This window comes from Gadus morhua, chromosome 2 (assembly GCF_902167405.1).
Source record: "Gadus morhua chromosome 2, gadMor3.0, whole genome shotgun sequence".
NCBI lineage: Eukaryota > Metazoa > Chordata > Actinopteri > Gadiformes > Gadidae > Gadus > Gadus morhua.
The window spans coordinates 26,993,486-27,017,663 of record NC_044049.1 but is presented as its reverse complement, the minus strand read 5'-3'; the positions used below and the strand labels follow the sequence as shown (position 1 = coordinate 27,017,663).

The following is a 24,178-nucleotide window of genomic DNA, read 5'->3' as shown; positions in this document are numbered from 1 at the left end:
ACAATTCAAAATTAAATATTATCTGTCCAACTTAAACATACACTCAGCCGTATATAGACAAAAATTATAGCAGCAACCTTAATAGTGTGCATTGAACTATTTTAACACACTTTGAAGGACCAGGCCAGGATTCACGTGTTTGATTATTTTAAGAGTATGACCCGATTTTTATAATCATGTCGCCTAGAAGGGGTAGCGTCCAGGGTCAAGGGGTATGTTGTGTTCAGGTTCACCTATCTGGCATAAAAAATGGCAGGAGTGGTGCGGTTTGGCGGTTTGTATCCCTGGAGGGGCCCCGGTGTTCTTATGAGACAATGGAACGGTAGTTAGGTACTTACCAGCCCAACAGCCATATACGGCTATGCGCACCGTTCACTCACATACTCTTCTCAACCAATATGAAGTAAGTAACAACTATCAGTATGACTTTTTCGTGAGCTGCAAATACAGTTCGAACCCATTGACATGATGTCCCTTTTTGTATACGCGATATTTCAATAGTTTATAAGTTGACATTTCTTTCCAAATATCTATAACCATGCCCTTTGTCTGAAAGGAAACCGAAAGTAGCCCGGTGTTTGTGTCAGTGCGCTGCCTCGCTCCTCCGCAGAAGCCGTTTGAGGACAGCATAGAGGGGAGCGCCTCGGCCGGATGACAACATACAGGATCGATCATATAGCGCAGCCATGCAGGACTGCCCGGCAGGTGATAAACTTACACATTACATACACATAAACGTTGCAAACGCTAGTGGCCAGTAGCGCTCGGTTTCTTCCCTTGGCGCAAACAGTCATTGTCCAGTCTGCGTCACTGTAAATGTATTATTTATTGAGACATTTCATATCGCCTACTCGTATGTGAATTGATTATGAAAGTATCTATAAGTTTTAGTTTCATGTTTTATATTTTTATTCGATTTACAAAATACAACGTGAATAATCTCCCACACATGTGCTTTTGCATTGGTCTACCTATATAAATATTTTTAATGAGGTCTTAAAATAATACCAACACACAGAAAGTGTGATGAGCCCACACACCTAACAAACTAAGAATTCAATTGCTCAAATAGTAACATAAGACCGCCAAAATCAATAGATGTGAAAAATATTGCAATATATTAGTGGAAAATAATGTCACAACACAATGCACCTTCTCAACGACTGCTGTTGGAGGAAGTTAGAAACGGAAATGTATTCGACAGAGTGTGTGCATAATGTTTTGACTATCTTGAAATCTTGTAACCGAAAGGTTGCTAGTTCGATCCCCAGCTCCTCCTAGCTGAGTGTCGATGTGTCCCAGAGCAACACACTTAACCCTAACTGCTCCTGACGAGCTGGTTGTCCCCTTGCATGGTTGACTCTGCCGTCGGTGTGTCAATGTGTGTATCAAGTATCAACCGATCTAAGTCGCTTTGGGTAAAAGCATCTGCTAAATGCCTGCTAAATCTTGAGTTTCCTTTAATTTTTGACCTTCTTGAACCTTTTACCTTATGCCCCTTGTGTATATACTGCTCTGCTATTGCTGCTATTCTTTGTTCAGCACTTAAAAATAGCTAGATAGATAGATAAATATAATTAAAAGGTGCTATAGAAATAAAGATATGCTAACTTATTATAGCCCTTCTCTAACTTGATAGGATAGGGTAAGGGCTCGCAGTGATCGAGAGGCACAGGACTGTGGTCTGATCAATTACTATTTACAATTCATGAGTTTAAATTGTATCAGTAGTCTGCTGGTGCAAAGGCTACTCCAAGTTGCATTTGATGTCAATATGAAGTTGAAGCTGGCCTTGAATTGGCTATTTAAGTACACGTGTGTGTTGTCTTGAGTGTTTGAGCATTACCTGCAGCCTCATCATCCAAATGATTAGTGGGTGTTCACATTGGGTTATGGGTTTAGACTTCTTCATTTGCAGCTTCCGGTTGGTTTCCCCTGATATCCGATGTAGCGTGTAAAGAATGAGACTGAACCCTCTGAATGAAGTCATACTTATTTCAGGGCTCAGCGTTCATGTCGTTACATGTGGCCAAGGAAGCCTGTTGAGACATTGAGGGCTTTGCAAATGTGTAAATACAGCTCAATCAGAGGGATAGCAGAGTATTGACCCTCCAACATGCCCTCGAGGTCTTTAACTCTGAGCCTAAGAAGGTCTGAGGTAACTTTGCTTATGGTTTGAAAGTGAAGCCCCTCATTCTGAATGAAAGGCGTTCCCTCTCTCCCACCAGGGGATGGGGAGCACGGAGGAGAACCAAACCAGCCCTCTGACATCGAAGAGCTTCCAGGTAAACACAGCAACAAACAAAAGGGAACATCCCTATCGTCCACAATGGTTGGCAGCTAACCTCAAGTTCTGCTCTGTGTTTTTATTGTGTCAGCGGTCAAGGTCTCTGCACGAAATGGTGTCGACTTTAATCTGACCGTAGCCCTCACTTCCGTGATGATTAAAACGATGATCCGTACATTCATTTTAGTTGACTGGGGTAAATTAAAAATCTAACTTCATTTTCTATCGTCTCTTCAGCATTTGAATGCTATAATCGAAAAGTGCTAGATATAGCACAGGAGTAGGATGTTCCAGCAAAAGAGGAGGCAGTTTCAGTCGTATTAGGGTGGAAAAACCACAGGCACCTTATACCTAAAAGTTATTTGACAAAGTAGCATTTAAATCTATAAAAAATAATGGGGTCCCGGTTATGCAGTCCTAAATCCTCATACCGCAGAACTTAGTTGAAGAGTGAATGATGATAAACGTAGTGTGAGGTAACCAGAAAGCAGAGACTATACTACAACAACTGTTTTGATATTACAACACTTGCCTTCATCATGTTCTTCCTCTCCTCCTACCTAGATGTTGAAGAAATGGAAGAATTCCTGGCTACATTCACAGGTGAGTGGAAATTACACACACACACACACACACACACACACACACACACACACACACACACACACACACACACACACACACACACACACACACACACACACACACACACACACACACACACACACACACACACACACACACACACACAGAGAGTCGAAACACATTACTCACAAGTAATTTCTTCTTTCACCCTAGACCAAGATTCCCTCTTTGAGTTGGCCAAGAGCAACTCTGTCTCCACAGAAGTCCAAGAAACCCCAGACGCCAACGGTAAGCATCTCTTTCACTTTCGTTTCCTCCCCGTTACTTTGCTCAGCAGTGACGTTACCCCAGAGGAAGCGCATTGTGTTAAAGGAACGGAGCCCACCTTCCTAGCAGGTCTCGCCGGCGGAGATGCAGTGGTTTCGGCGTCCGATCCAGAGAGTGCATCGACTACCTCCACGCCTCCCTCTAGTAGCCTGCCGCTCCATCCACCCCTCCAGATGCCTCTTCAGTTCATCACCCTGGGTCACGCAGATGGATGTCAGCGTCCCACTTTGACCATTTCTCAGCATTCCCTGATTGCCCTTGCACTGTCCGGTTCGGCCGCGAGCACAACAACATACATTTTGGGTGAGTGCTTCGTTGCTGTGTGAGGAGTTGTATATAATGTGACTCTGTGTGAGCACTCTGCAGGATATATGAATACTAATATGTTAAATGGATCCCGATGGAGCTAAATTACCGCAAAATTGTCTTGGCCTGGTCTTGAAGTCTGCGGTGCGGAACAAATATACCTTTCAGGACTTTCATTTATTAGCGGTGTCCTGCTTATAACTAATTATAACTGCAAAGAAAACAATCTTTGTTTGATTACAAAGTTGATTCAGCGCCTCAGATAGGTTTCATGTGTCATGCTGTACTCTCGTATGTTTTAAGGTTCTTGAAACCTGTCCTTTTCATACTAATCAAAAAGGTAAAGGTATGCATGAGGCCACATTGTTTCCTTTCTTCAACATGTATTTCCCTCCTCAGTGCCGACTACATCACCGCCCCCTGTCCCGACCCCTTCCCCCGGTGAGTACAGACGCGTGACGGTATTGAATACCACACATGGATTTTGATAACGTCAATCTGGAGCACAAACGAAAGACGTCGTAGATCTGATGCTTTGCTGCACACCACTACATTATCATTGTCCGCTGATAACAGGGAACCTAAACAAGTATACTACAGTACGGCAAAGTCACAGCTGTTTGAAATGTGATCTACAAGCCACGTCAGGCCTGGTTCTACCGCCGACATACGGCGCCGACACGAAACAGCAGCATGCTGTTCTCCTTGGCCTCTGTGGATGACAGAGTGAAGGCGTGCTCCTAACACGGGTTTCCCTCCGTGTATAGCGAGTGATGCGGTGGCTCCACTCCTCCTGGTGTCCGCTCCACAAGGGTCCATCTCAGGCGATGCTGGGGCAGGCCCGGCCCCCCAGTTCCCCCCCACTGGTGGGTCCAACATCCAGCCTCATCTCCTCTTTGGAATAAAGACGGGAGCAACGTTTCAAAGGGTTTCGTTCCAACCTGTACTTGTGTTCTAAAAAGTATAAATTATTATAATCAGCTATTATTGATTTATTACCTAGTAATGGTAGTAGAGATTGAGGATACAATATTATTGGCTTGGCAACAAATGAAATCACAGTGTGCTTGTGAAGCGAACGTCATAACCTCTGTCTTATTGCCTCAATTTAATTTTCTCTTAAATACATTGCACTTTCTATTTTACTCATTTCTTGCATATGTTTTCTTTTACTTATCTATTATTTTATTTTATTGTATGACAATGTTTATATGTGAAGCACTTTGAGTCTGACTTGTGTATGAAAAGTGCTATATAAATAAAGTTGCCTTGCCTTGCCTTGCCTAGAACGCGTTGAGGATTACATCGTTAAGGCAAAAGCTCAGATGGAGAAAACCTGCCTGCAACTGGAGGGGGGTCTCAACCTGCGCTCCCATTACGTGGACACACTCCTGGTCCGGAGGGACGTCCTGCGCTTGAAGAAGAAGGGCAGCGCGTGCCTGGAGGAGCTGCTGGCCCACATGGGGGACACGGCCAGGCAGAAGGCCTCCCTCCGGCGGAGTCAGGTGAAGTCCTGGAGGATCACATGTTGAGACCGAAATGTGGCATGTATCAAATTTAAGCTTTTAAAAAAATACCTCTTTGGCACCTCAACACTATCGCTTTTTAAAATGTAACATTTTGAAGGTTTATAATTTGACATTTTTATTAGCTGCTATGTTGGGATAAGCAAGGTGTAGGTGACTTTTAGAGATAGTGTTGGTCAGAACGGTGGAAGGTTTCTATTGTGTTCTCAATTTTCTACAATGTTTCACCTCAGGGGTGGGGCTGGCAAAGTAATTCGGGCCCTGGACTGACGCACACTGACTGGCCAGGGGCCGGTCAGTGTGCGCCAGTTAGGTTGGGAATATACGTGATCATGCCAATCAACATGTGCCTCTTTTCCTCTGTCCGTTCCTCAGATCTTTGGGAGCTCGGCTGGATCCAAACCCAACCGTTCGGTACTGGTCCTTGGCCACGCCGGGACAGGGAAGACGGCCCTGATCCAGAGCCTGGGCCTCGACTGGTCCACTGGCTCCTTCCCCCAGTTTGACTTCTTCTTCGTGTTGGACGGTAAAGGCCTCGCTCTGACCAAGCCCGCCTTCAGTCTGCCGACCATGCTGCTGGGGGGTCTCTTCCCGGGGAGAGCCTTATGCCTGGACCCCCATCAGGTCTTCAGTCGGGTCGCCGCGGCCCCCGAACGGGTCCTCGTTGTTTTCGACGGTTTCCAAGAGGCTTGGCACCTGGAATCTCTGCTGCAGCCTCTTGACAAGAGCCTCGTGGCCGACCTCCAGAAGGACTCCAGGAAACAGGCCTTCACCGTGAGGGAGTTGTACTGCGCCCTGCTCCAGAGGGCTCTGCTGCCCGGCTGCACCCTGATGATCGCGGCTCGGCCACGGGGAGCCACCGGCAATCTCAGGCGCTGGGCTGACAGTCTCTTTGAGCTCGGCGGATTCAGCCCTACAGAGGCAGACGGAGCTCTGTCCCGGTACTTCAGCGAACCCACCAGCCACGACAACGCCCTGACCCGGCTACGGAGCAGTCCGTATTTGTCCAGCCTTTGCTGGAACCCGGCCCTCTTTCGTCTGGTGTGTTTTGTGCTGGAACATTGCGACCATCGCGAGACCCTTCCCGACACACTCAGCGGACTTTGCCATCGAGCCTTGAGAATAAAGTTGGCGCGGCAGTTTGAGGACAGGAGTAGCCACGATCCGTCGCCGGCCCCCTCGCGGGTCAAGCTCGAGAGCGCCGTACCGGGGGGAAGCGGGAGTCTCAAACACGGCAAAGTTAAGAAAGTCAACCAAAAGAGGCTTACCCGCTCCTGCAACCGAGAGGCCGGGACTACAGGCGACAAAGTAAAAGAGAAGGGGACGTCGGAGCGAAAGAAGATAAAATCGAACGGCGGAAGAGACGAGGAAGGGCTGTTGGCTGAACTGAGCCGCTTGGCGTGGGAAGGGGTCCGACAGAATGACCTTCCTCCAGGAGGAGGCTCCACGGCTACAGCGAGGGAGGTCGGCCTGAAGGCTGAACTCTTCCACGCCCTCCATCTAGGGGGGAAGCCGAAGGGAGACTCACGACAGGGGGAGGGAGGAGTGCAGGCAGGGCAGATGGAGAGTGCAGATACAGAGGGCAATGCAGGAGGGGAAGTAGGAAGAAGGGGGAGCGAAGAAAGGAAAAACCCCAGACGAAGGGCGAAGAGCGATGAGGATTTTGAGGATGTGAGTGATGGTAGCCACGTTCTGTCATGGTCGAACCCTTTCCTCCAGAGCTTCCTGGCAGGTCTTCACATATCATCCACAAGGTAAATTGGAAATTAAGAGCTCCAACGATAAAGGAGATTTGTTTGTAGGTTGTTTAAGTTAATCCATTGATATTGCTCCACAAAGACGTCAAAGTGTGGGTGGACAACAGAATCTAAACACATGAAATAATCAACATATCACACAGGGATGTATCTAATCCACACTTATCAAATATCTTGTCCTTAATTATTGTACATGTCAAAGTCAGCTTATAGACTTGAAAGGACTCATAGTTCTATGGGTATGGCCTGAATCCCCACTCTCGCTGTTTTGAATAATATTTTTCTGATGCTTAATACAAACCTTGATAACCCTTAATAACATAATAAGAAGTAGATTCTCGATGTCAGATGTTCATCCCTTTATTTAAGTGGTTTGTGGCACATTTGCATTATTTGGATAAGGGTAAGATCCCTCTCTCCTTGTCTCCCTCGCTCTCCTTCTCTCTCTCTCTCTCTCTCGCTCTCGCTCTCTCGCTCTCTCGCTCTCGCTCTCCTTCTCTCTCTCTCGCTCTCGCTCTCTCGCTCTCTCGCTCTCCTTCTCTCTCTCTCTCTATCTCTCTCTCTCTCTCTCTCTCTCGCTCTCTCTCTCTCTCTCTCTCTCTCTCTCTCTCTCTCTCTCTCTCTCTCTCTCTCTCTCTCTCTCTCTCTCTCTCTCTCTCTCTCTCTCTGTTTTCCTGTCACCTTAGGAAGACGTCTGGACTCCTGAAGACCTTCCCCATGCAGGTCGGCCTGGGGAGGGGTCGGCGAAGGACCCACAAGGAGGAACTGGACCTTGTGCAGAGGTTCGCCATCGGCACTCTCTTTATGCACGCCAGCGTCTCCCGGGAGTCCCCCTCCAAGCAGTCCGTCCTCGTCAAACACCTCAAGGGGCACCTGGGCCAGGCTGAGCATGGCGCCGCCCACCTGTTGGAGGTGTGCCACTGCATCTACGAGACCGGCATCAGCCGCGCAGACACCCACTGGGGCACACTGCTCGCCGGGGTCCTCCCAAAGGAAATGAGCTTCCGGGGAGTGAGGCTGTGGCCGTCCGATGTGCATGTGGTGGGGAAGGTTCTGGAACTTGTTGGAGCTGGGACAGGAGGGGCGGGGATCTGCCTGGGACTTGAGGATACTGGGATACGGACGTCTGGAATTCTGTCGCTACTGGGGCTCAGCAACATCGCGTCGTACAGGTATGTATACTGTTTCAGCTGGCAGTAAGGGGCAGTGGTGGTTGCTCGGGAGGTCAAGGTTAGGGTTAGGGGTAGTTGCCAGAAAGCGACTGACCCTCTCGTTCTGCTCTGTCTGGCAAACAGTGCCGTTGCGTCGTTAAATGAGACATTAACCCTTCACTGAGTCATTAAGGATGTTCTGATTATGTGAGGGGTGCAGCTTTCTTTTATCAGCTTGTGAGTCTCTTTTGCTAACTTTGAAAACCCTTCCAACATTAAGGCCATACACCCTCAGAGTTAAGGAATCTAAGGCCCCGTCCACACGAAGCCGATTTCATGGCGAAACCGCAAAGGTCTTGTACGGTTCGGCCTTCCGTCCACACGAAGCCGGCGAATCCGCTGACCGAAACCGTAAACTTCTGAAACCACCCTCGGAGGTGGTTTCAAATCCACCCGGTTTCGTTTTGGATTCGTGTGGACGCCTGAAACCGACTGAAACCGCAAACCATGACGTCATCGCCCCACTCCTCGACCCTCTAGCCAATGACTGTTAAGCCCGCAGAGTCTCAGAACTCACAACAAAAAAGATGATGGCGTGCTACAGGCTGGTAATCGTTCTGCAGCAGATCATGTCCCTTGTTGGGTTGCTAAGCCATTATTTATTGAGACTGTTGACTGACTGTTTGTTTGCGTTGTTAGTGGTTCGGGGGGCAGCCTTTATGCGCATGCTCGCCTCTTCTTATTTATTTTTCTTCTGGATTTCTGTAGCAGAAGCAGCGCCCCTCATGGGCCTGGCATGTGTACTACAGCATTTCTACAGATCTACCCGGTTTCGCTTGACTCCGTCTTTACGGAGATACTCCGAAACCGGATAGATCGAAACCGGAACGGTTTTGCCCGTTCCGGCTTCGTGTGGACGGGGCCTAAATGAACGGAAACGAGCGTTAGTAAAAAAAACTGCTACTGCTCTTCCTGCCCGATGTTCAGGGCATGCACCGCGGACGTCATCTCCATGTGGGAGGAGCTGGAAGGAAAGGAGGAGCTTAAACTTAAAGGAGCCATGTCCAAATTCAAGCTGAACACAAAGGCTACCCAGGTGTGTCATGTTGATGACCTAGCACGGCTGGTCAGCATGCACAGGAGGCTGACTGACAGGTAATGTGCCAGAATGATCCAAACTGCTTAATTACACACTTTTATTTTTAGTTCTCAGAGGTATTGGAGCAGGGCTCAAACACTCTCACATACCCCTCCCTGTCTACTTCGAGTTCTATAAAAAAATATCTCCAAAGGGCTTTACTGATCTCAATCTCCGTTAATGAATCAAGCCAGACCAAGCTTTGATTTGGTGGAAGGGCTTCTGAGTTAGACTATTCTCCAACACAATGATACAATGATCACACAATAAATACATGAATCAACAATTAACAACATTAAAGGTATAATATGTCATCTCTGTGTTTATGAAGTGAAGGCTGTGCTCTCCTTTAGCTCCAGCCAATCGGATTCGCTCCTGGTGTCCGGGGTTCCGGCAGTGAAGGAACTAGACAAGCTGGAGTTTGAGTAAGAAGGCTGTGCAATCAATCAATGAAGCCATGCTTGGGGTACAGAGGTTGTCAATGAAATGAATCAAATGATGGTGCTAGTAATGATGCTGATGATGAAGGTACTCCTCCTCCCTAAAGGCTAGGTCCAGAGGATTGCCCCCTGGCTCTGCCTAAGCTGTGGTCACTCCTGCCCGGCCTCAACAACCTACGCCATCTTGAGTCAGTATAAGTGTCAACACATACAATCCCCTTTGTAACTTGCGGCATTGCTGTGCATTGATGTGTGTTTCTTTGCGTTTGTGTAAGAGGATGCTTTGTGTGTTTGTGTTTGTGTGCTTTATCTTTTGCGGCCGCTCACCGGCAGTCTGGAAAAAAGTGAGCTAGGAGATGAAGGAGCTGAGGCACTGGCTGAGGTTCTGGTTTCTCTCTCCCGACTTGAGATCCTAAAGTACGTCCCTCAACCAGGCCACACGTCCCCAGCGGTCACTTTGGCGTCAGTGATGAGCACTTGTAATTATTTCTAAGAGTTCACTTGTTCTACAAGGATAACTCTGTGGAAGATCGGTTTTATGATGCTTGGCGTACACTACACGATTTCACATCCAAGTTTGAATGTCCAACACTGAGTTGGTCAATCATTGTGTGTTTGTGTCGCCACGTCTTTTTGCCGGTATTTTTGTTGTTGTTGTTGGCCCAAACAAAAATGGCGGCCGGTGGATGTTCCTTGATATTTATTATGGTATCTTGCAGCCTAATGTTAAAGCATGTGCACTCGGAATCGAGCGAATCGGACTGTGAGTGGTGATCGGTACAGGTGGAATGAACTGTGACCTTGACCGAACTGAGACCATGTGTTGGTTGTTTTAGTCTATCCCAGAACGGTATTGGAGACACAGGGATGTATGAGCTGTCTCTGGTCCTGATGAACCCAGCGTCACTGCGTTGTCTCAGGTAGACACACACACACACACACTCACACTCACGCACGCACGCACGCACGCACGCACGCACGCACTCACATACACACGCACGCACGCACGCACTCACATACACACGCACACGCACGCACGCACGCACGCACGCACACACACACACACACACACACACACACACACACACACACACGCACACACACCTGATCTGTCATCTGATATCTGATGTCTTGTGATGTTCTGGCGTCTGTGTGTTGCTTTGTGTTTGTCTCTCAGTCTGTACAGTAACATCATCTCCGACGTTGGTGCCCACTGGCTGGCCACAGTCCTGCCTCTGATGGTGTCCCTGACTGACCTAGAGTAAGGATCAGCTTTCATTTGACTTCTTGTGAATTATTTTGCTGCATTGACAATGTTACCCTTTATGGCACGAAAATTATGTCTGTGCACTCTCAGACAAACACATTCCCCTTAAAATAGTGTTATTCCTGTGGCTCATTTATTTTGGAATCTCACCAGGGTTTTTTATTTTTGCCACACTCCAAAGCCTTGGTTTAGTATTTTGGCAGCACGACTCCTCGTCCGCAGTGGCTCTGTTCAATGCTGCGTCACACGCTGGGGGTGCCAGCACACCACCTTCTGATGTCACATGGACATATGCAAACGTAGAAAAAAGCCTTATTTGGGTATACAGCCGTGCCTGTGAGCTCGCCAGTGCAATCACAGCAGCCAGAAGACGCAATGATGGATACAGTGTCTGTAATTATTCACTGTTTTGTAATCAGAAGTCTGTGGGTTTCTAGAGAGCTTCTAGAGGTGTGCCACATAAGAATAATCAAAGATCCTGGCATACTAGATCAGAGCCAGGATGTGGATTTACATAAGCCATTTACTATGTCCTGTAGAGACTTTGCCTTAAAGTATAATTTTTAAGGATTTCAACAACACCCAGAATTTGACTTTAAATCACTTTAGGTAGAAGTAATAGGCAAGCAAGTGTTGTGATGTTGTCAGTTTACCTTTAGATTTAGAAGCACACAAGAGGCTTGGGTGTGAGCTTAATCTTTGTGTACACGCGTTAAAAGCCCCTCTCCAGTATTTAAAAGAACCAAAACGTCTAGTTTTGGTTCTAGTCGGCGACTCTGTCTAGTCGGCAACTCTGTTCTTGCAGATGTATTCAATAAAACCATTGGTTATAATTAAATGTTTCTAGCGTGAAGTACAACAACCTGACGGACGTCGGGGCCCAGAGCCTTGGAGCCGTCCTGAAGAAGTGTCCCTCCGTGAAAAGCCTGAGGTGAGAATGAACCGTTCTTCATTTTTCAAGCATCAACAATGAATTTGTAGAACAATGACGTACAATCCTAGTTGTTTCTCTCCCCACCAATGAAGTAATTTGTCTTTGAAGACGACATAAAGCAATTATTTAAGAGCTATTGTTTGAGTGTAATTTGTTAAGAGACGCAGAGCCGTCTGTCAGCTATTGGTGAGTGAAATGCGCTGTGGGAATATCTGTTTCCAGTTTACTGCGCCTCCCTATGTTGGCTCATTTTAATAATCTTGTTTGCTTTGGCTTGCTTCTCAAAAATTGCCTACCCTACCTTTGATCAATCACCTGGCGTGGCCGTTACATTTGCATGCCCTTATCAAAACCTGAAGGATCGAATGCCCAAAGATTATATCCTGTTTTTTTTGTTTTTTTTAAAGCCGCCATGATAATACAATTGAGAGCGGCATTAAAATAAACAGGAACACAACATTGAAAGGTGCTTTCTCTCTCCCTCTGTTGTTGTTTTGCCAGGATGTGGAACACGTGTATCTCATTTGCGGTATTTGAACGACTTCAGAAACAGGACAGCAGGATTGTGTGCCATTAGAACACACCAGATATTGAACCGCTTCGATTTACCTAATGTTTGCTGTCAGCCTGGGGGTTGCACCACAAGATAACCAAAAGTGAACATTTCAAGCATTTGCATGTTTTGCACTGTGAATAGGTCAATGCACTGGCTGTATGTGAATAGAAACAGGTACTATTTGTAAGTGAATAGGTCAATGCACTAGTGTGTGAATGTGAAAAGGTCAATGCACTGTCTGTATGTGGATAGTCCTATGAACTGTGTGTAGGTGAAAAGGTAAATGCACTGTCTGGATGTTAAAGGTCCCATGGCATGGTACTTTATGGATGCTTTAATATAGTAATTAATTAATGGGCCCCTAACACAGTATTTGAAGACGTTCCCGAAATTCAGCCGTTGTGCAGAATTACAGACACTGCCAATCGCACATTGAGCTTTCCCAAAACGCGCCATTTTGGTGTCTGTAGCTTTAATACAAATGAGGAGGAGAGAAGCGGGTCAAGGAGGAGGGTGGGGGTGTGGCCCTGAGCAGCTTTTGGCCACGGTACCATGCATAGGTCATTATGTGAATATGTATATGAACTGCATGTATGCGTGAGTGTGTTAGGTCGGTTGCTATAAAACCTACCTGAGTTTGACTTTAGTGTTCGAATTCAATCATGGCTTCCTCGTCTCAACGCTGCAGTGTGATAATATAAATACAAAAATGCAATGGTGGGAAATTTCTTAAGGCCCGGTTATATACGGAACAAAGAGCTTGTAAACATAGTGCTGTTAAATACCACAGAGAAGATCAAAGTGATCTTACTTTGGTAAGAAGTTAACAGACACTAGTTAACTACGCCTTTCGCTATTTATTAGTTTTATGTTTTATATTAACCAGCAGCAGCAAACAAGTTTTAATATCTGTGAAACACACTATCATTGAAATAAATAGAAAGGGTCAGAACAATTTAATAGCAGCAGTAATTATTAGAATAATACTATGAGTAATAGTGTGATGTGCAAAGGATTAGGGACAGGCTGCAGGCAGAACATATTGTGAGCGGTAGATAATAATGACCTTGTTTTATTAAAAGATAGCTGCACCAGTAATAGGAAGCAAGCCAAGCAGACACTTGTAGATAAATCCAACGAGTGTAAACACATGCAGTGACAGCCAACATATAAAATGATATACAGCCAAGAGAAAAGGCTTAAGGTACAGTGATATATGGTATTGATAGCTTGTCAACAGTGTGCAGTAGAATTAATGAAGATAAGATCATCTGAATGGGGGAAAAAAAAGAGATAGACACCATCTCGGCTCCAGATGAGAAGCATGCATTGTAACATGCTTTAGATTGAACTTGGTGACCTTTCAAGATCATGTTCAAAACATAATTAGAAGTGAATAGATTGGTGCACAGACCTCGAAGATCGCTTAATATTTTGGATGAAGACGCTGTCAAAATATACATCCTCATTTGACGTACATTGAACTACCTCTAATACGTATTAAAGGACTTGTAGTTACCATATCTAACTATGAAAAACGCGAAAGTAGTTGGCTTCATACAAAGACTACTACATACAGTTGACCATTTTTGTAGTTGAACTATAGATGACCACATTTGATAGATCACCAATGTTGAAGCTCTGACTATGAAGTTCTATGCACATTGGTAGTTTCACTGACTGTGTTGTATCTTTTAAATTGGTTTTGTCTGTTACAGTACCGTAAGCTGTCTTACGCTACTGTCTAATTGCAGGCAACACTGTGGTACGATGTATTTTTTGTATAAAGTGTTGTTGAAATTTGTTGTGTACTTTGCTGTATTTTGACACTTGAATAAATGCAATAAATTATTTTTTACCCATGAGGTTACCAATATAATTGATTTCAAATGTGATTTACAACATCACCTATGATCTTCGATGTAATGAATGTGTTATAAACGTCAGTCTTTAAATTAAGCATGGCCACTGGGAATGCATTGATATCAACAACGAGGACAGACAGAAGTGTGCAGCCTTTGCAACCAGTTGCGAATGAAGTACACGTTTGAAAATAAAACTTTATTGATATTCAGATACATCATTGTTGACATGGGGGGTGAATGAGTGGTTATGCTGGAGAAATATCATTAGTGTGTACTGGGGGCTGTGGGTGACATGACGTCGATGTGGTTCACGATAGCAAACCGGCAAGCGTCATCAAAAGGGTAAAGGCAGGATATGGCAGCAAGTATAAAGTCATGTGTGTGTGACTTAAATTTGAATGATAAGGCAGGTTTCTGTGAAAACACGTCAAACCATCAGAATATTTAGATCCTCTAAGATATGGTCCTTCCTAAAAGTGGGCTAGTCATTTTGACTTCCGGCCTCTTGAATTGCATGTGCCATACCACTGCTGCCCTACCCGATTGGCGCCCGCCAGCAGCCTAATCTTTATAGGTTCCCTGTTGAGCAGCTAAACTTGATCACAGTTGAGTTTTCTTTTGAGTATTGCTAGAAAATAAATCCTTACCACCGGCTAGTGCTTGCACAACAGGGTCTTGCTTGGTTCCACTTTGATTCCCAACAACAATGAAAATCTGGATGAAATGTTACATGCATGTGCAAAATGGCAAGAACAGAGGATTATTTTGAAAATTAAAAAATAACTTCTGGTGATAGTTGACTGACTGAGACTTTTACATAAACTCGTCGTTTGCCTAAGGCTTTGGGTTCCAAGCCATGTTTAACCTGAATTGTTACATTGTCTATTCCCCAACTGCCTGGATGCAGATTATATTGCTGTCAAATTGCCCAGTAATAAAGAGATTTGGCTTGACTTGATAAAGGGGACGGGAAGAAAGTGCATATGATACTTGAGGATGAAACAAACAAACTTGTAATATATTAAACAAAAACATGCAAAAGAATGTGATTCAACGAAGGCTTATCCACACAAAACCACAGGACAATGTGGGAAGGCACAACCCACATTGAATCGATTTAGTGTAGAATATGTCTAAAAATCACTGTTTAAATGAAACCAACAATAAATTTAACATTCAAGAAACAGATTTTCCACTTAAATCCCCCCTGAAATCTGTCTGGCACTTAACAATTATTATGAAACTGATGTAAAAACAGTTGCTGTGACTTCTATTTTCCAGAAACCCCCTTCAGAATCTATAAATAACACAACACAAGACAACATGAATGAAAACATACGTTTTGGGTATCCATTGGCACACTTCAAACCATTCCCTTTCACATATCCCGTAACATCTGATGCGTGTACCTTGCTATCAAATAAGGTCCAAACTGGCCACTGCAGCTCACAGGTCATAGGTCAGAGAGGGTGGCCTGCTGTGTTGGGCCACACTGTAACATATTGAATATAGAACTTTGCAAATCCCCAGCATTTGCTTTAGTTTTCATCTTCACGACAACAAAACTAGGGCTTCTAGACGTTGAGCCGATATAATCTCCCTGGTTAGTAAGCAGTTGTTCATGGTCAACTAAATCTGGTCATACGCAGTGGTTTCGGTCGGTCACTGCTGGTCGCCAGCACACAGCAAAGTCCTCAGTCTTAACTCAGTGTCCGTCATCTGGTGTGTGATTCTTCACCGGACCCATGCGTCCAGGGGAGACAACCTGCATGGACCAAAGCAAACGACTGTTAGGATGATATCATTAAAACAACTTCCTCATTAAATGACATATATTATGCAAACCATCCACAGCACTTCAGAGTTGAAAAACCGATTTTGTGATTCATATTTCCTAATTCCAAGCCATCTCCCAACATAATAGACTGCACTTATGCATGTAAATATGTCATGAGAAACACTAGCTAAGTTTACCTTTTCAATCACATTGTTCCCGTCTCTGATTCTGGCGTGTTCCGTCCCATAACCAGCCCTCCCCAATTCACTCCAGGTAACCATGATCGAACACGTCCAGCTCCGTGTCCGTGTCGTAGGGCACAGAGGCGGGATCGGATAGCACCCCTAGATCCACCAGCGCCTGGTCCATGTCCTCGGGCAGAAAAACTATGCCGACGTTCAGCACGATGTACTCCATCAGGAAGGCATAGTAGAGGATCAGGACGTTCACAAAAAACAGGCCCAGATAAAACATATATGGAAGTTCCTCGAACAGCGATTCCACCGCATCCAGACGAGCGTAGATTTGTTGGGTCATAGAAAATATAGAAATCCACGACCTGGATGCATGCGTTTTCGTGCAGAATCGACAGGGTTTAGGTATCCATTTCAGTCTAGAATAAACCCAGCCTCCCGTCACCTAAGAAGTTTTGCCTAATGGGCCTGATCCAAAATGCACTGCTTGTATCTCTAACGTTACGTACCACGTCCACACGAACAGGTTAAGAAGTGTTGTAGCATGAAATACCCGACTATCATCGCTATTAATATTCAACGGTTATGGTACCAGTTCGCTGCGGTCTTGGTGTTGATTTCGTGTCTTGGGGTTGCAGAATTCGCAGCTTTCCAGGTTGCTGGGTCTAAACACAATGCCGAGAAACGTTAGGAAGAAGTACGGATAATTCGTCAAAGTATTCTGAGTCAGACCCCACATAAACTCGCACCTGTGCGATTATTTTAGACGATGTGTGAACAACCGAACGACGTTCAGGACGGCCTGTATTTTTGCGAAGTGCATCAAAACATTGCCCCCCCCCCCCACGAGTAAGGTCTAGTTGCAGGCTGTAGGACATGGACATCCAACGTCCAAGTGCTGTCACGTGACGACAAGATGGCGGACGCGGTGAGAGTCCTTAGCTGTGTCCCTATTCCTCTACGAATAGTCAAATCTCCTATCCTTTACTTAACCTTTGTGGAAAACGTCATCGGGTCAAGGAGAGATGAAAATGTGCTTCCTTTCAAACAGGAAAAGACAGCGCTGTTTAAAATGAATTCGACTCCACTTTTCCTAACCGACGTCATTGCGCGACGGGGAGTATTGCTGACCTCTAGCGTTTCTATGGTGGAACTACAGTTTTCCGAAGTTGGTCTACAACAGGGGTTCTCAAAGTTTTGACAGCTGAGGGCCAATTTAGGAACCCAAAATTTGACTGAGGGCCGCCAAAGGATAAAAAATGTAGGCGGGTAACGCCGTCAGCATCCCAGTGGTGAAAAAAAACATTGCACCGTGGACCTCTGGGAGCGAGGTCATTGTTACGGTTGTGTTAATATTGGAATTCATAGCACATCTGCTTCAGAATAACTATACCCTTCAGTATGAAGATTCTCCAACAAAGTGGAGCACTACCACTTCCTGAGATGTGTTATGTCATGCTGTGGAAGATAACAGTATATCAGTCAGAATTTACTTCCAAAGACTGCAATGAGAGTAGACTGTTTGTACTCGACTACATCATAATTTTGCATTAACTTTAGCCATTTCATTTTCGTATATATTCCTTTATATATATTTGTATGTATCTAGTATACTATTAGAAATTTGAAATAATTTGCATGTAATTATAACTATTATTTAAAGTGTCTGCTATCGTGGATAAATATGTTAGCTTAAGGCAGTGGCGTCCCTATGCTGTTTTATTTGGGGATAAAGCCTCGGATGTTATTTAATTAGCCCCGAATAAGATCTTTGGGGAAAAAATAATAAAATAAAAATAAAAATATTCATAAACATTTATAAGAAGCCTAGTCTAGATAGACATAGTCCTTCTGGCAGGAGAATAAACAACAACCTGTTTACCACCTCAAGTGTATTAACCTATCCCATCCCCAGTCAGATCGAAATGAAAAAATCTCTATTAAGTTATTCTTTGGTGTGTGTCTATTTGGTGTGTTTATCTTTATGGTGTGTATCTATATGGTGTGTATCTATGGTGTGTGCATATCTATATGGTGTATACCTATGGTGTGTGCGTGTATATATATATATGGTTTGTATCTGTCGTTTGTGTGTGCATATGGTTTGTATCTATATGTTGTGTGTATCAATATTGTGTGAATCTATATGTGTGTATCTGTGGTGTGTGCGTGCATATGGCGTGAATCTATATGGTGTATTGTGTGTGTCTGTATGGTGTTTGTCTGTATGGTGTGTGTGTGTGTGTGTGTGTGTGTGTGTGTGTGTGTGTGTGTGTGTGTGTGTGTGTGTGTGTGTGTTAACGTGTGTGGTGGTAGGCGATGACTCCAGTTTAACCAGTGAGTTTCTCTGGTCTCTTTGATGAAAGCTTCCTTCTCACACACACACACGCGCACACAGTAAGGTGAATTGAATGAAGACTTTTTTCGTTTTGAAGTTTGAATCTAAATCAGTCAAATCAGACTCATCCCTTCAATTAAAATGAGGGAGGTCATTTAAGATCAAACACAGAGCTGAAATAGCCTCTCACTGGTACCAAGAAGACCACAGGGTGCCGAACCTGCCAGGTGTTTTTCTTAATTAGTTAATTGGTTGCATCTGGTGCGTTTCACTTAAAAGGGAACCGGACACTACATGTGTTTGTATTGTCTCTTCCAGTTTCATAGGTTAAAGACTTTTTGAAGTAAAGAGGAGCATCTCATCTGAACCTGATGTGAGTAGACGTGACTTGTATGTTGAATATAAATCACTGATAATGTGTGAAGGAAATCGGGGATTGTGGTGGTTTTACTCTCATTTGAAATGTGGACCATGAGTAAACTGTTCCTTCCTTCAGAGGTTTATCTTGGATATTTAACTGCAGTTCTGTGAGTATCCCAACTTAACCATGAAGATGAACTGCAAACTGTAAGTCATTAATTTCTCATTAATCTTGGGCACATTGATGTATTTTGGCTTCCTGGTGGGTTAACCTGTTACCTGAAGGTTGATCTGAGTAGTAAGGATGTTTTATTGGTTCATGGGTTACTTAGGTGTTTGGTTTATGTTGGTTTTAATGATTTGTTAAAATGGTTACAGGCTCCAAGTTATTGTTGTAAGATGGAGTAATGGGTTTGGTTCTGATATTTTTAGTCTTCTTTCATTCTACTCTCCTGAGCTCTGCATCTTCATCACATGAGTGTTGCTCTACTGTGAGGGTGTGGTCTGAGTGAGCAGAGGTGCATACTGGGATACAGAGCTGTCTCGAATCTACAGGTCTGTAGACACGCCCCCTCAGGGGAAACCGAGTGTTTGAGAAACTGTCGTGACGTCAGTTACATGGACTGGAATGTTCTTAAAGATGGAGACGGGGATTCAGAAGGAGAAACACCAGGGGGAGATGAGGGGGCTCCTCATCTCAACGACTAAAACACAACTTCAGTCTGACAAAGAGAACCATGGAACACATTCAACCGTCCCCTCCAGGCATCGTGACTCCTCAGGAACAGTTTCATTTCCAAGAAGGTCTTATTTGGGGCCATCCCCATATGGATCCTGCTCCTCAAGAGCCACACCCCTCCACTGGGTTGTCTTCTGAACAGATGATGTCCTTCCTGTCCTCAGGCTGACTAAAGCTGCACCGTTTGCATCTGTGAAGGCCCCTCAATCACTAAACCACTGGACTACAAAAACATGACTTCAGAGATGTTGAATCAACCTGGGACACATTTTGGAGACGCCAAGCATAATCCATCACCAATGTGGGACGCCACTGAAGAATGCTGTACATAATTTACGTCTCTGGAGACATTGGTTGTTCTGTTCTGGGTGCCCTGGCAGGAGAGCTGGGGGTGGATGATGGAATGTTATTTGCTATGAGGTTTTTACCCTACATGATTGTTTGGCCTTTTATGGCTCAGTGGTGTGTGTGTGTGTTTGGGTTTGACATGAGATGGAAGATTTTTGAGCATCTCTAGGGTTCTACTGTGTGTGTATGTGTCTCCCACTCACACCTGGCATGGCGTTCTACGTGCCTGTCCTGGATTCTGGACACTGTCCTGGTGTGTGTGTCCGGCTTGCTTTGACAGGGATAATGTTTATACAGGGGTCTGTGTGATTGGCTTGGGATATTGGAATGGTCAACTAAATCATACCTGATGGACGGCCACATGTTTACTGAAGGGCCTCCAGTAGACATGAAGAGCCCTGAGCGACGCTCCGGAGCGATATCCAACACACTGGGCAGGAAGGAGAGTGTCCAACTCAAGTGTAAAAGGATGCAAGCGGCGTGTTCAGATCAGTGACTTCAAACTAGGACTACACCAATCAGGATCAATGGAGGATGGACACCTAAAGGAATTCCACAAGGAGAGTCTGACGTTGGAAAGGGACCTCAATGGATGTTCAAGATGACCTTCAGACCTGTAATGAGACGGCTCTTCCTACCTGGCTGGATTGATGGAGAGCCCTGTGGATCTTGTCTTGCTCTCAGTTGCACTTCTTCTCAGGCTGAACTGTAATTGTTTCGGACAGGACTAGCTGAAAGATTGGTTCCCTTAAATCAGAACCAACCCGGGAACTCCAGCTAGTGCGCTCTTCGAGCTGAAGTTGTGCTCTTCAGTTGAGGCGGTAAGGAAACCTTCACTGGGGCTTCAAGGTGTAAAGAGGAGAATGTTTCAAAGTGTTCCATGGTACTCTGATGAAGACCATTGTTGTGTTCCACTGGCTGCGAGGAAGAACCCATACATCTTCCTCTTGGCCTTTCTCCTCTGAGAATCCTGGCGCCATCTTGAAGAATATTCCAGCTCATGTAACTGATGTCACGACAGATTCTCAAACACTTTGTTTCTCCTGAGGGGTGTGTCTATGGAACTGAAGACTTCAGACAGCATTGTATCCCAGCATGCATCTCTGCTCACTCAGACCACACTCCCATGAGTAGGATGCAACACTCTAGTGATGGAGATGTAGAGTTTTATAAATAACGAGGGAGGAGACTAAGGTGATTGGAACACAATGGAATGTCAAGTCTGTACATTTTTAAGCCATGAAGATGGTTGGATAGTTCAGGAATTGGGCTTTTTATTATGGGCAGTCCTTTCACTCAGATGCCCACTTCTCACTGGAGCTGTACATGTGTTGGCTGGCATGATTTGCTGTTGGTGATGAGGCGGTCAGGGTGACGTTGCAGGGCTATGGTCGGCTCTCTGTGAGCTCAACGTTTAGATTTGCTCTGTATGGTTTGTACCCTGAATAATCTAGATAATTGTAAAATGTACACAGATTTGTATTGAATGATTCCCGGTTTTTAGGTTTAAGGTTGTTGTGGGACGTACATGGTAGTTTGGTTCTTCGTATGGTTTTGAGTGATATAACTTGTACACACTGGGTGCATAATAATGTAAAGGTACACTGAATAGTATTAATGACCAACAGCAACAAACAGATCTCCTCAAGGTAAGTCTGTTGGCTGTGTTTTAATGAAGACCATCGCTGGACTTCAGGATCTTCCTCCGTTCAGCTCAAGGTGAGGCGCTGGTTCTGTTTTTTCTTTGGTTGGTTCCGGCCGGAATGTTCGTATTCCAGTCGGACGGTTTGTGCTTCCCGCCGTGGAAGGTTCTGAGTGCGGTCACTTGATTTAGTCCCAATGGTTAGCATAGAATGTTGTAGTCGGTTTCCATTGGGAATTGTCGCCCCTATCTTAAACAACTAAAGTTTGATATTAAATACATACTGAGGCGTACGTCGTACAATATGTTGATAATTTCCGATGGTTGCGCCGTACTTTTAACCACGACGACGTTGCGGGACTCTCACTGCGTATAAAACGGCGTTCTACTTGCGGGCCCATTTTTGATATCAGGGAAGGCTGAAAATCATTTCAAGGTGGAAGATAATTTGACATTTCTTCAACGGAACCCAGCACCTGATATGGCTGAGTATATTTTTATTTAATATCGATACTGCTTAGTGTTCTTTGTTACTTCAGCTTTTGTACGTTCTAAATATCTGCTGTCATTAATTGCCACAGAAGTTAAACCCTACCCAATGGAATGACGTTAAACAACGACTTTGGTGCAGAGTTACCAACTGGATAATATCAAAGCTAAAATAATGGCCGTCATTCCCACATGTTACAATAGAAGATACTCTAGAACTGTACAAGGTTAAAAAGGTAACGTGTGGTTTGTCCCAAGGTGTCTGCCTCCTCACCCAGAGCAAGCCCTCCACCTCCTCACCCAGAGCCAGACCTCCACCTCCTCACCCAGAGCCAGACCTCCACCTCCTCACCCAGAGCCAGACCTCCACCTCCTCACCCAGAGCCAGACCTCCACCTCCTCACCCAGAGCCAGACCTCCACCTCTTCACCCAGTGCCAGACCTCCACCTCCTCACCCAGAGCCAGACCTCCTCCTCCTCACCCAGAGCCAGACCTCCTCACCCAGAGCCAGACCTCCACCTCCTCACCCAGAGCCAGACCTCCACCTCCTCACCCAGAGCCAGACCTCCACCTCCTCACCCAGAGCCAGACCTCCACCTCCTCACCCAGAGCCAGACCTCCACCTCCTCACCCAGAGCCAGACCTCCACCTCCTCACCCAGAGCCAGACCTCCACCTCCTCACCCAGAGCCAGACCTCCACCTCCTCACCCAGTGCCAGACCTCCACCTCCTCTCCCAGAGCCAGACCTCCACCTCCTCACCCAGAGCCAGACCTCCTCCACCTCCTCACCCAGAGCCAGACCTCCTCCACCTCCTCACCCAGAGCCAGACCTCCACCTCCTCACCCAGAGCCAGACCTCCACCTCCGGTCAGAAATCCTCCAGAACCGGTCAGTGCTCTGTGTGAGTAGAGTCTTCTCAGGTCAGTTTCAATGCATGGCCTGAACCACTTCTTTAAACTTGTGGACTGCTCTGTCTTCATTCCCAAAAACAGGATGCTCATGTCTGGTCTCAAGTCTTTTCTAGCCTTGAGTTATAAAATAATAGTTCAATTAATTGTAACTCGGTTTCGGATGAGTCAAATAAGTTTATTGTTGGGCAAATGCTGATATAAACCTGCTGCTGTAGCTGAAAGGCGAGGCTGAGAGGCTGGGGACCGGAGGCTTGTGGTGCCAGGGTGGACCGGAGACTGAGGCTGGAGACCAGGGGCCTGCAGCACCGGACCAGAGGGTAACCATCACCAAGCTCATCTGAAACACTAAAATCCACGGTAGTTTAGGTCTGGTTTTGATCATCTTATGACTTTAAATCTGTGCCAAGCTGTGAGTTCATTCATACGGGGGTTAACCAACTACCGCTGTGTTTACTTACTAGAACGTGTTTCTGGAGCGGAGGCGAGCTGGTAGGGGAGCCGTGAATCTGGAGGATGACATCACTCTACCAACCAGGGTTGTAAGTTTGTATTAACCAAACAAACTGGAAATAAAGGGCTTAAAAATGAGACAAACTACATGTTTGTTACCAGTCTTTAGGGCCAGACTCACGCTGTTTGTTCCAGACTACGACTCGGGCTGAGGAGAGCTGATGGAGGAGCCAAGACTCTGGAGGACGACATCACTCCACCAACGAGGATCCTCGTAAGTTTGCTGTCCTGGGTCCTTTAAATAAACAGTAGACTTGTTGCACGCAGGATTACTTTGTCCAGTACAAGTTACGGCATACTATTGTGGTTGTTTACCAGACAAACTACAGCTGCTACTTTGTTACGTGCCATTAGAGCCCAACTACTCCTGTGTTTGTGACCTTACATTGGAGACAAACTACTACTGTGTTTGTTACCTGATATTAGAGCAAACTACTCCTGTGTTTGTTACCTTGCGTTAGAGCCCAACTACTCCTGTGTTTGTTACCTTACATTATAGACAAATTACGTTTGTAACCAGACCAGGAATCTGGAGGACTGATGGAGAAGCCGTACATCTGGAAGGCAAATCCTGAGGACCACCAGGAATCTACCATCAAGGATTCCTCATAAATGTGCAGTATCTGGACATAGTGGACTAGGTAGGGGGTTGGGGGTTCAACTCTCAAACCAATGGTGCCGGGTTCAAGCCCTCAGAATACAGTGATGCGTCCTTGAGCAAGGCGCCCT

General features: G+C 45.5%; 2 protein-coding genes across 7 annotated transcripts; one reads left to right on the top strand and one right to left on the bottom strand.

Annotated features, from left to right (window-relative positions):
* Positions 1 to 110: 110 nt before the first annotated feature.
* Positions 111 to 14,139, top strand: ciita (class II, major histocompatibility complex, transactivator). Of its 6 annotated transcripts, none has more exons than XM_030376134.1 (20): positions 122 to 403; positions 557 to 705; positions 2,229 to 2,285; positions 2,379 to 2,483; positions 2,852 to 2,890; positions 3,086 to 3,160; positions 3,269 to 3,502; positions 3,905 to 3,946; positions 4,273 to 4,371; positions 4,793 to 5,010; positions 5,407 to 6,785; positions 7,475 to 7,960; positions 8,927 to 9,094; positions 9,431 to 9,502; positions 9,625 to 9,705; positions 9,851 to 9,934; positions 10,354 to 10,437; positions 10,695 to 10,778; positions 11,632 to 11,715; positions 12,220 to 14,139. In XM_030376134.1, exons 2-20 carry the CDS (start codon positions 687 to 689, stop codon positions 12,293 to 12,295), a joined length of 3,486 nt encoding a protein of 1,161 aa, XP_030231994.1. In that variant the 5' UTR covers positions 122 to 403; positions 557 to 686; the 3' UTR covers positions 12,296 to 14,139. The 6 variants fall into 6 exon arrangements, 5 of the variants coding, with proteins under 5 accessions (XP_030232003.1, XP_030231994.1, XP_030231985.1 ...); XM_030376125.1 differs by having other exon boundaries at positions 3,266 to 3,502; XR_003979307.1 differs by lacking the exon at positions 12,220 to 14,139 and having other exon boundaries at positions 111 to 403; positions 3,266 to 3,502; positions 9,851 to 9,996; positions 11,632 to 11,686.
* A 177-nt stretch (positions 14,140 to 14,316) lies between these two features.
* Positions 14,317 to 17,138, bottom strand: dexi (Dexi homolog (mouse)). The gene is made up of 2 exons (XM_030376467.1): positions 16,114 to 17,138; positions 14,317 to 15,904 (listed from the first exon to the last, which is right to left on the bottom strand). Exon 1 carries the CDS (start codon positions 16,451 to 16,453, stop codon positions 16,181 to 16,183), a length of 273 nt encoding a protein of 90 aa, XP_030232327.1. The 5' UTR covers positions 16,454 to 17,138; the 3' UTR covers positions 14,317 to 15,904; positions 16,114 to 16,180.
* Positions 17,139 to 24,178: the final 7,040 nt, after the last annotated feature.